Source organism: Electrona antarctica (assembly GCF_951216825.1).
Source record: "Electrona antarctica genome assembly, chromosome: 10".
Lineage (NCBI taxonomy): Eukaryota > Metazoa > Chordata > Actinopteri > Myctophiformes > Myctophidae > Electrona > Electrona antarctica.
In genome coordinates this window covers 51,280,549-51,293,200 of record NC_136791.1, presented here as the reverse complement: position 1 = coordinate 51,293,200, position 12,652 = coordinate 51,280,549, and the positions used below count along the sequence as shown (strand labels likewise).

General features: G+C 43.7%; 1 protein-coding gene across 1 annotated transcript in view; it reads left to right on the top strand.

Moving 5' to 3' along the window:
* grid1a (glutamate receptor, ionotropic, delta 1a) overlaps positions 1-12,652 on the top strand; it is a 455,767-nt gene that overhangs the window by 263,102 nt on the left and 180,013 nt on the right. Inside the window, 1 exon segment of the mRNA XM_079513136.1 lies at positions 2,601-2,885. Coding sequence (XP_079369262.1) covers positions 2,612-2,885 — 274 coding nt within the window. The 5' untranslated portion in view covers positions 2,601-2,611.

Sequence of the window (12,652 nt, the reverse complement as noted above, 5' to 3'; positions counted from 1 at the left end):
GTTGGCTTTGTCCGCGGCGTAACCGTCTTTAAATAAATACTTTAAGAAATGTCTATGGGAAAAATGCATTGGGATTCATTTCCTGGTCCAGGGTAGGAGGCGGGACTGCGACGCTCTATTTTGATTGATTGATTGAAGAATTTATTAACAGTTTGCAGAATTACAGTACATTTCAAGCACAAACTCAATACAAAGGCTGTTAACTGTGAGTGGACGACCCAATTAAGCATTACACTTGTTTCCAACAGGGTCCACCATGTTCAAATCATCAAAACATTTAGAGACGTACAAATAGACACTTCTATAGACAGAACAGGAATTCATAGCTAGTACTGTACTGTATGTCAGGGGTTCTCAACGTTTTTGGCCGGGGACCCCCGGAAATGCTTTGGCAATGTCTCGGGACCCCCGCCCCGCCCCCTCCCGACCCCCAATATAAATTGACTGCTACAATAACCTTAAACCATTTTGGGCGGGAACCCCTTTTGATGTTTTAAGCATTGTTATAATTTAGCTATTGAAAAATAGCAGATCTACAAGCTCATAGCGCGCCACCGAGTGGCGCGCTACGAGCTTGTAGGTCTGCTATTTTTGAAAAATCGTGAAAATAAAATTTAAAAAAAAATCTTTTTTTTTATTATTTTTTTTTAATAATTTGGGGACCCCCTAAAATAATTTGGCGACCCCCCGAGGGGTCGCGACCCACGGGTTGAGAACCCCTGCTGTATGTGACACATAATATGATAGTCATTGCACAAGTAATGTAAAGTAATGTTGATTGTCAGAGGTCTTAACTCAAAACATCAACAACGTAAATGGTGGACATATCAACCTGCAAGGGCATGAAATATTGTCATTTTAACTGCTTGTTATGTTGCTGTTGATGATTGAGCTAATTGGATGCTCATGTTGTTTTTAAGTGACTAAATATTTGAGCATGCATCTTGGCATTTGGTTCTAGACGACAATGTTGACCTTGTCTAAAAGGATGGAAAACAAGGTTTTACAGAGATTATATGCATGGGCAAGCATGCGGGGAAAAGGGGCCAACTAACAGACGCATTGGCATGAGTCTTAATTGCTCTCGATAAAAAGCAGTGTGTCCACGCGTGTGTGTGTGGGGGGGATTTTTTAATACGTTTTAAATATAGAGCGTCGCAGTCCCGCCCCCTACCATGGCCCAGGAAATTATTCTCCGTTCATTTTCCTCATAGACATTTCAGAAAGTATTTATTTAAAGACGTTTACGCCGCGGACAAAGCCAACTCGAGTCGTGACAAATCATGACAACAAACACCGAACAAATAATTAGAAAGAAGAAAAAAACGGCAGGTTACAACACTTTTTTGGTTGTTTTTCTTCTTTGTAATTATTTGTTTGGTCCAAAATATTGTTTGTGTTGTCATGAGTTGTCACGACTCGAGTTGGCTTTGTCCACGGCGTAACCGTCTTTAAATAAATACTTTTTGAAATGTCTATGGGAAAAATGCATTGGGACGCTCTATAGCAACTTGAGGTAAAGGTGATATTATCACTTTTACCTCAACTTGTAATTTTTATTTCAGTCCCCCAATCAATGATATCTTACCTGCAACAATTAAGACTTCTGTCTATCCATTTGATATTTTTCTTTAAAAATATATATGAATTCACATCACTTACCTATTACCTTTCTGTCACAAACTCCTAAAATTGAGCGGAGCGTGTCAACCTCCGTCCTGCTGCTTTTCCATCTCTTTGGTTGTATTGGTTTCTTCTGTGAGCACTCATTTTGAGGTCACAACAATCACATTTATTTCTGGGATTCCATTTCTCTTTAAAGGATTAATGTGAGACCCCCTGCCCCCCCAATGCATCTTTCATCACGATGCAAAGGATTCTGTCTCATTGAGCCCAGCGTGTGTTAGGCTTGCCCATAGCTTGTGTAGTAACACACGCTTAGAACTTGCCATTAAACGTTGTAACTTCTTCCCTCATTCCCTCATTTCCACAACATTTCTGTTTTCAAATGTCCAAAATGTTGTCCCACATATTTCTGATTCTATTGCCCTCGCCTTCTGCCTTCTCCCCAGTCACTCGTGTGCTCAGTTCTGCCTTCTCCCCAGTCACTCTTGGGCCTGACTCACACCTTCGCATCTAGCATACAACATTGTTGGATGCTAGATGCATGAGACTTGTTTACTGATGCAAGCTCGCAATGCATTTCCAATGGAAGTCACATGGTTTGACACAACATTTGGGTTGTACGGCTTTCGGCTGTGTTTCGACTGCCCCCCACCCCCTCATACAACACAAATGTTGTGTCAAACCATGTGACTCCCATTGGAAATGCATTGTGAGCTTGCATCAGTCAATAAGTCTCATGCATCAGCTATACATCAATCTGTTGCGAAGGTGTGAGTCAGGCCTTATGCTCAGTTCCTCCAGTCCCCACACTTTCTTTCCTCCAATTCCTCATCCTCTTCCTTCATCCATGCCCTCCTCCCACCTCGAGTTTGCCCCTCCATGTCATCTCTAAACCGCTCTTTTCTGGTTCAGACTCGGCCGTTCCTCCGTTTCCGTATCTTGTCCTTGATCACGTTCCGTCCTCTCCTCCACAGCCTGTGAACTGATGAACCAGGGGATCCTGGCGCTGGTGACCTCCACAGGGTGCGCGGCAGCCAGCGCCCTGCAGTCGCTGACGGACGCCATGCACATCCCCCACCTGTTCATCCAGAGGAGCGGGGACGGGAGTCCTCGCACCGCCTGCCAGCTCAACCCCAGCCCGGACGGGGAGAGCTACACTCTGGCGGCCCGGCCACCGGTGCGCATTAACGATGTCCTGCTCACCCTGATATCCGAGCTCCGCTGGCTAAAGTTCATCGTCTTCTATGAGAGCGACTATGGTGAGTACTTCCCCCCACGACTTTCTGCACCGAGTCGTGCTGTGCTCATTCGCTGAGTTGGCGGTGCCCGGGATCGAACTCCATGAAGTTGTGGTCCAAAGGCGAGTGCTCTACCGACTGAGCTATACCCGGTCACAGAGGTCTGCCTGCCGGCCGGCTGGACGACCCTCCCTCCAATTGGCCAATTTTAATATAGCGTAGGAAGATGTGACTGTAAAAATACAGTGGGCAGTGGTCTTTTTTTTTCGTTATGTATTTTTATTGAGGCTCTGAGATTTCACAACTGTTAAATCACAATTCAATGTATATAGAACCACACATTTTTCTTTTTTCAACATAACCACAATACGGACATTACAATGCACAGACAAAAAACAAACAAACACACACACAAAAAAAAGACAAAACGAGTACACCACAGTCTTGACATGATTACATTACAGGTCACCAGAGTCTTTGTTATTCACTACCGTTCAATAAGGTACATTGAAGCACAGTCTAGAAGGGTCCACTGTATCTAAGACTGGTTCCCATACCTTTGTGAACCCTTCCATGTTATCACGGAGGAGATAAGTCAGTTTCTCCAGAGGAACCACATTCATTACCTCCTTGTACCAATCATCCAGTGTAGGAACGTCTCTATGAATCCAAAGCTTGAGTATAGTCTTTCTCGCTATGTATAAGAGTATTCCAACCAATTTGGCGTTGTCTGGTCCTTGCACTGGATACCTTAGCTGCTAGTACACACTGGAGAGGTGACAAGTTCAAATTATATCCAAGCAAGGTGTCCAGCTCATTCTTCGGCAGTGGTCATTTTAGTAACAAGCATCTTTATGCCAAATCGTTATCAGTTATCATTGTTGGACCTCAGAATCAGAGTGACAATACATTTTAAGACATGCTGCTTAACAATCAACAGCACATCGATTGCTAATATAGAGACTTGATGACTGTGTGTTTTACACACATGGATACGTGTGTGTGAGTGGTGAGTGCTTATGTAAAACCTCAGCTTGATTTACTGGTCAGTCATCAGTGCATATTGCACACAAAAGCACACGTCTGCATTGTCCTCCCTCCGTTAAAAACAGTCTTGCCTCAGAGCTTCTGCTTAATTACAGTCCCTGTCACTAAATCATTTTTTCTCTTGCAAAATCTCTTCAAGCATCTAGATGAAATGTTCACAGTCAACATTTACAAGTGGAAAACTACCCAACGAGCCTAATGTGCAGTAATTTATTTTTTTACCACTTTTTTCCCTTTTTGTTCCTGCTATTATTCAGCTATTAGTGTAGATTTTCGTCTTACACAAACATTACATTCCCGTTGACAATGAATGGAGAATTTACGTCATATGTGTCTGAGCCAATCGACATGTTAAAGGACCACTTCACCAAGTTCTGCTTTTTTTTGTGGCTTTCGCCTTTATTTTATATTTTTTTATGGAGGGACAGACAGTAGGCTGACAGGAAATGGGGAGAGAGATGGGGGAAGACATGCAGTAAAGGCCGTCGGGATCGGGAGTCGAACCCGCGGCACACTGCCAGACTGGATTACCAGCCAAGGTGCCTGGACCACTGAGCCATGGCCCAGGCCCACTTCACCCCTTTTGCAACCAGATCTTATATATGTTAATATATAATATCTTAATTTGTGTCTTTAGATATTTCAGTATTTCAAAGTGTCCATGGGCTCCATGATGTCATGGAGACTGGGCTCACTTACTTCCTGGACTACATGTTGTCTCAGTAAAACAGCCCTCCCCTATCCACAAGGAGGAGCAGTGCACCAAAGCATTATGGGAATTGTAGTCCAGGAAGGAAGTGAGTCCAGTGTCCATGACGTCATGGAGCCCATGGATACTTTGAAATACTGAAATATCTAAAAACACAAATTACCCACATAAAACCCCCAGGAAAGTGTTTCTTGTCTCCCAAACATCATTAAAATAACATCTCGTTGCAATAGGGGTGAAGTGGCCCTTTAAGTCACGATTATAAGAGTGCCCCTCACTTCATACGGGTGTGATTCTTTCCCCACTCAAGCCTTATTTAAGCTATTTTCTTTACTGAACATTTCTGTCTATAATGACATAATATCCAAAATAGGGATGCTATGTTAAAAACGTAAACATTTCCTCTCAAGCAGGCGGGCCGTAATTATTCACAAACCTTTCATATTAGAGATTCATGATGAAATTATCCCATTAAGATATACAATGTTCTAAAAAGCATCTTCAATGGCAGCGTGCATAGTTGCAGACACATGAAAGCACCGTAGATCAGGATTCAGGATGCGTGTGCCTTATTTTGATTCGGCTTTGAAGAGTCATACGCACTCAGTAGGTGTCGTATCGAAGGAAAAAACACTCGTCCAAGCACACACACACACACACACACACACACACACACACACACACACACACGCACACACTTTATTTACACGCACTCTCCCAGACACACGCACAGCCCAAGTTAAAAATACATCAAAGTTGAGGGATAAAACAAGCATCTGCATTCACCATAAGCACTATTCTTCTCATCATCAAGTCCCTTTCCCACTTTCGCACTGAAAGTAGTAAATCCACTGCACAGTATTAAATATTAGTGTAATGTGGGAACAGGAGCCAGGCCGTTTCTATGTGGATCCTGAGGCCGAGATACATCATTTACTACAGTAGTTCGCATTCTCTTTGATAGACACGTCTTTATTTAATAGGTTGACTTATGGATGCCAGGAAGATAGAGAGCGGGTACTGGATAGCATTAACCCATTCAGGCCTGACCTCAACATTTAAAAAAAACCTTCTAAATCCTCCAGTTTTCTGAAATAAATATTTTCACGATTTTTCAAAAATAGCAGACCAGGAGGGGAAAGGAACTGGTTGGAATAACGTGTTCCTTCCACGCGCTACGTCCAACCAGGGAAACTCCCCCCTGTCAGGTGTAAAGGAGCGACTTGGACACTCATGCATGAAGGAAGCATGAGTTCAAGTCCGTTGCGCTCCCCAGGTTGGCGGAGGGTGTGTAGAGCCCAGGATCACATTAGATAATTGACACAGGGGTGAAAAAATGGGTTACAAAATCGTGGGATAAAAATTATTAAAAAAAAAAGAAAAAAAAAAGAAATAGCAGACCTACAAGCTCTGAGCTTGTAGATCTGCTATTTTTCAATAGCTAAATTATAACATAATGTTTAAAACACCAAAAGGGGTTCCCGCACAAAATGAGTTAAAGGGAGCACTTTATGTATTCACAGATGTGCCCCATTCCTATCTTACCCCAGAGGTCCCCACAGGTCAGGACCTTTCTCCACCCACGCCACGCAGTTGGCACAAAGCAAACGGCTTTAGAGATGGAGGGCAGAGAGATGGAGGGAGTTAGGCCTATACTGCATTGACATTCCTCAGAGGACACTCTCTCTGCCACCGCTGGCTAATCTCTTTACCACTTAGACGAGAGCAATCTACTGTAGAGAGGGAGTGCAATTCTGTGGCTGTCTATCTCAGCACAGAGAGATGTACACAGTGCAGAATAAACTGTGGTAGATGTAGTGTAGAGTGAAGCAGGCAGGCTGGGTGATATTGTGCCGGCTCCAACCCCACTGCCATCCCCACATGCCTAATGTGTGATGGGTCCACACAGACAAAAACACACGCGTACACGCACACACCCGTTTCAGTTTTAATGTAGAGCTATCCCTGATGCAGACGGTGATGTGACTTTAACCCGTTTAGGCTTGAAAAAAATGTCTTCTAAATCAGACAGTTTTCTGAAATACCTATGTTTCTAGGCCTATATCACTCAATATTTCATGTCAAGGACCCCAAAAATGATCTGTAATTGGCCTCCGACCCCCATCTGAAAATATGTTGTTCCAGGGACCTCCCCGGAAGCAAAGATTTGAGTTAAAAAACGTTTGTTCTGAAAAAAAATATTCCAAATTTGAGGCACATTTTCCCGATTTTTCAAAAATAGCAGACCTACAAGCTCGTAGCGCGCCACTCGGTGGCGCGCTATGAGCTTGTAGATCTGCTATTTTTCAATAGCTAAAGCATAACATAATGCTAACACCAAAAGGGGTTCCCGCCAAGAATGGGTTAAGAGTCCCCCAAGTGGATATATGTGACAAGCTGTTTCACTTATCCCGAGATCCCTCCTTGGATTGGCCCCTTCCAGCGGCTCTCCCTGTGCAGAAAGAGCCGACTCAGCAGCGCTGTGCTGGATCGATTAAAATACCAGCGCAACACAGCAGAGCACTTTTGCCACCCAGTGAAAAATGCAGGATTCTTCTTTTTCTATTTTCTCCATATAGAAATTCCACAAACTACAATCTTTCACGACTCAGTTCCAGCTAGTTTTTATATCTTGGCATACAATAGTGTTATTTTGTGGAACCAATTGTAAACGGTATTCATATTACATAAACAGTACAGTATAGAAGTATTACGTTGTAAAGTCCTTCGAGACTATGTCCGACGTGTCGTGACTAAGTCTAACCAGGCACGGCAGGTTAGAAATAATGCCTCGGGTACAAGTTCTATAAGGAGGCAGCCTATTTTTTAAGGCTGCCAAATTAGGTGCTATATAGTCAGCACTGCTAACATTTGTTCCTGTGTTACAGTGTTTATCCCATTTTGACCTAGGAATGATTCTATAAATGTCTTCTAAATCCTGACAGTTTTCTGAAAAATCTATGTTTCTATGTCAGTAGTTCTTCGATTTTTCAAAAATAGCAGATCTACAAGCTCATAGCGCGCCACTCGGTGGCGCGCTATGAGCTTGTAGATCTGCTATTTTTCAATAGCTAAAGCATAACATAATGCTTACACCAAAAGGGGTTCCCGCCCAAAATGGGTTAACGCAGTACTCATTTAATTAAACTGATGTAGCAGCTAATTAGGGTCCTCATTATAGAACAGTCAGAATACACAGTGCATGCCTCAAAGCAGCGTTGCTGTGATGCGTGCTACCAAGCACTGCATGCAAAGATAAGCAGATTTGCAGTGCAGTAAGTAGCATAGATGCCAACGTTGCATCTGCCCCCTAGGTGAAAGAGTGTGGGAAAGGATAAATGGCCCTCCTACGCCAGCTAATATGATATACCGTATATAATTACACTTGTAATATACATATTGTGCTAAGAGAGTAATGAGCCGCATGTGGGATTTAGCAATAGTCAATCAAATCACCTAACCCTAGTAACTCATGGGTTAGGCTCAGATTGTCAATACTATACATTGCAACCAAGCCTCCCTGAAAACACACACATCTTAGAACACATTGTTTACCCGTCGTACCAGAGTTTGTTTATGACGACCTGAACTAGACGTGAAATGAAAATATTGCTGTTATGTCTCACTGACACAGCTGTTTGATTGTGCTGCGCTCGTTGCTTATTCCTGTGTTGCCTGTGTGATGATTGGGGGGGATTATCTGGGATCGACTACTTCAGTCTTGAGACACAACATGATATGTGTGATGTTGCTGCTTTGCCGTTGTTATGTTTGACTCTGAGTTTGAAAGTAAAAGAAGAGTTGTGTTTAAACTGTGTCATGGTCCACTGATTGACAAACACAATAATTGCCTTTTGGTAAAAGTCTTCTTTCAGGTTCCAAAACAAAAAGCAGAGACTACAGCGAAAGCATTGTGTGCCGTTTGCCTCCAAGCTATGATTCAATGTAATTGTGTTTTTGTGAGACAACAAACACATTAAGATAAAGCAAGCTGATTAGTTGCACATTCCGAATGAGAATAGATTCAAGATGTAAAATTGTAGCAAGAACAGAAAATTGGAATTAAAATAAACAATAATGATACATAGATAGATGGATAGATAGATAGATAGATAGATAGATAGATAGATATAAATAGCTTAGTATAATAACAATAGCAGGTGCCTTTGTCAGGTGTGTGTACTACAACACCTCTAAATATTGTTGGATACCTGTATGTGTGAAATCTACCTATTAATCATGAAATGTCTGTCTGTCCTTATTGCCCGCTTCTCCTCAGAGCCTGGAGCAATTGATCTGAATTTGCACACAGGCATTGACCATTAGATTATGCACTTCACTATCACTTTCCCAAATTCTACGCTGTTTATTAGCGTTTTTTGGAAACTATTTAACCCATTTTGGGCGGGAGCCCCTTTTGGTGTTAGCATTATGTTATGCTTTTGCTATTGAAAAATAGCAGATCTACAAGCTCATAGTGCGCCACCGAGTGGCGCGCTACGAGCTTGTAGATCTGCTACGTCAGTCGTTCTTTGAAAAATCGAAGAACGACTGACATAGAAACATAGCTTTTTCAGAAAACTGTCAGGATGTAGAAGACATTTTTAGAATCTGATCTCAGGTCTACTGAGCATGCATGCCTGGCCACGTACTGTACTGTACTGTACTGTACTGTACTGTACTGTACTGTACTGTACTGTACTGTACTGTACTGTACTGTACTGTACTGTACTGTATGTGCAGTTGTGCACGTCCCCAGAGCAGTATAGCTCAGCGTTAGCAACATGTTGTTTAGTCACTGATGGAGCAGAACGCGTCCTGTGTGTGTCTTTGCTCGAGTGTGTGTGCGTGCGTGCATGCATGTGTGTGTTGGAACTGTTTAGGAGCGGACGTGTGTTCTTTGCGGCACCGTGAGCGAGCATGCGTGTACACACTACTACGCACGCACTAATCTAATCAAATCCATTGACGGGTTGCGAGCGTGTGTGGTGTGTGCGCACGTGTCTAATCCGCCGACGGGTCAAATGGACCGCAACGTGCCGATGGGACACGCGAGCGTGGCTGCGTGTGTGTTTGTTTGGCTGTTCTTAACCCCGGACAGGTATAGACTAGTGTAAAATGTGTGTAAGGTGCTGTTTATGTACAGTAGGCCTACTGTAGGAGCTGCCTTATTCACATCCCTATGCTGGGCGTGTCATAATAGTGAAAATAGCAATCTATTTTCGGTGAGTAGATTTTGTGTAGTGGACAGACTGGCAACAGGCCGTTAGTTGTCAGCACCACCGCCTTAAACATGTAATGTTGTTTTAGTAGGAATAAACAAAGAGGCACTCAGGAGGAAGTGGACTAAGAAAGGGAAGGGGTTAAATCGAGTTCCTCTTTTGCACAAAAAAGTAGGTGGTGCCCCAGAGGCAAAAACGAGGGGAAAACAAGAGATGATCACATAGTGATATTATGTCAGGTGAAAGCAAGCACTGTCTCCGTTGTGTTCTCCCTAGCCTCGGAAACCCAGACGTTTTTATTTCCAGGGAGAAAAAAAAAGTCTGGGTCCGAGTCCACTTCAATTCGGCATAGAGTAGCGCAAACGTCGATCACTCTCTGCTGATTTATGATCGTCTGCACCTTTGTTAAATTGACGCACACACGCACACCCGTACACACACACACTCCTCTCTCTCTCTGTCGCTCTAATTAATTAGTCTCATGTCTAGCAGCTACGCACAGTTTCTCCCGGCGGATCCTGCCGGGAGCTGCCTATGCCATAGAAAGCATAGGTGAGTTCCAGGCTATTTTCTCCCATTCGCGGCATGCGAACAGAACAGCTGATATAGCCTATAAGCCTATTGTTAAATAGTAACGTGTATGTTTGTGTGTCACAATCTCGCGCTTCGCGGCCGTTTTAGTGCGCTGTCTCCGTTGTGTTCCCCCCCTCATATTAGTATGATTATTATTTTAGCAGCCGTGTTTGGTTTGAAGTTATATGGAGTGACGTTCTATTGCAAACGTGTCTTCCCCGTCAAGCCGTGAGTGTGACTGTGAGTGATCATGCTAGTCTTCTGCGTTGTGAGTGTGCACTGTTAGTCTGCTTCCCATATGGCCCAGAGGCCGCTTTGCCGTCCCATTGGCTAGAAGCAGCCAATCACAAGGTTGTTGGAAGTGTTGCCCGAAAAATAAGCTAACCAACCTCCAAAAACCAGGCAAGCAACTGTGGGGGGAAAAAAACAATCCAAGTTTTGCTGGAAATAAGCGGACTTGGCAACCCTGGAGTCGACTAGGTGGCGTACCGGTGGCGAACATCTCTTCTGAGTTTCACAAGTAGATATTAACCAGGTATTCATCCATCCATCCATCTTCAAACGCTCCGTAGTCGGGTCGCGGGGGAAACAGCTCCACCAGAGTGCCCCAGACTTCCCTCTCCAGAGCAACATTAGTGACTTCCTCGTGGGGGATTCCGAGACGTTCCAAGGCCAGTGAGTCGATGTATTTCCTCCAACTGCGCCTTGGTCTGCCCCGGGGTCTCCTCCCAGTGGGACGTGCGTCGAGGACCTCCCTAGGGAGGCGCCCGAGAGGCATCCTAACCAGATGCCCGAACCACCTCAGCTGACTCCTTTCCAGGCAGGTATTCACCTGACAAAAATCCAGGCCTCGAGGCTTTGAGGTACACCGGTAACGCTTGCCCCACAGTAGAAGGTGAAAAAAGTCCATGGTTGGGGTGGCTAATAGGGTCTTTAGTGTTCGTATGAGCTTTGCTCACACAATCCACTTCCAACACACCCAGAACCTCACTAATAGATTATGCTCTTGACTATTGCACGGGCCTTTTTGTACTCTCTAAGATGAAAAACAGCATACATTAGAGCATCTAAAGGTCATTCAATCGATCATCCCGTCCTCAGCACTGGTTGTTGCTGCTATAAAAGTCTAGCTTACAAGACATCACTCCGGATATTAACCCGTTTTGGACTGATGGCGATTCAAAAAATGTCTTCTAAATCCTAATGGTTTTCTGAAAAGCCCATGTTTCTATGTCAGTTGTGCTCAACCTTTTTCATGTCGAAGGACCCCCAGAATTATCTCTATTGGGCCACGGACCCCCATCTCAAAATATGTTGTTCCAGGGACCCCCCCAGAAGCAAATATATTAGTTCAAAATTCGCTCTGAAATATATATTCAAAGAGTTGCACCACATTTTCACGACTTTTCAAAAATAGCAGACCTACGAGCTCGTAGCGCGCCACTCGGTGGCGCGCTATGAGCTTGTAGATCTGCTATTTTTCAACAGCTAAAGCATAACATAATGCTAAGACCAAAAAGGGGTTCCCGCCCAGAATGCGTTAAGACGTTTTCTTTCATAACATTACTATCACGAAGACCGAGATGAAAAATGCATTATAGTGGTGTGTCAAAAACAAGATGGCTCTGTCAACATGTGTCTCCGACGTGCAGGAATAGCTGTTTTGCTGGCTGCCATATACTTCTCACCGGCTGATGCTCCAATAATTAAAATGCCCAAGTGTGCTGACAACCCCTGGCATATGTGGTGTCAGAACTGTATTACTAAACCGTCAGTCGACGGCATCAGTTAACATGTTGCATGACAGACCAGACAGTGAGTGACGGGCACTAAGACTGGAGCTACAGACAGGTTGGCAATTTAACCCATTTTGGGCGGGAACCCCTTTTGGTGTTAGCATTATGTTATGCTTTAGCTATTGAAAAATAGCAGATCTACAAGCTCATAGTGCGCCACCGAGTGCCGCGCTACGAGCTTGTAGGTCTGCTATTTTCAAAAAATCGTGAAAATGTGACGCAAATCTTTCAATATATATTGTTTCACAGCGAACGTTTTTTAACTCAAATCTTTGCTTCTGGGGGGGGGACAACATATTTTCAGATGGGGGGTCGGCGGCCAAATACATATCATTTCTGGGGTCCTTGACATGAAATATTGAGCACCACTGATACAGAAACATGAGGTTTTTCAGAAAATTGTCATCATTTAGAAGACAATTTTTTAAATTTCGATGTCAG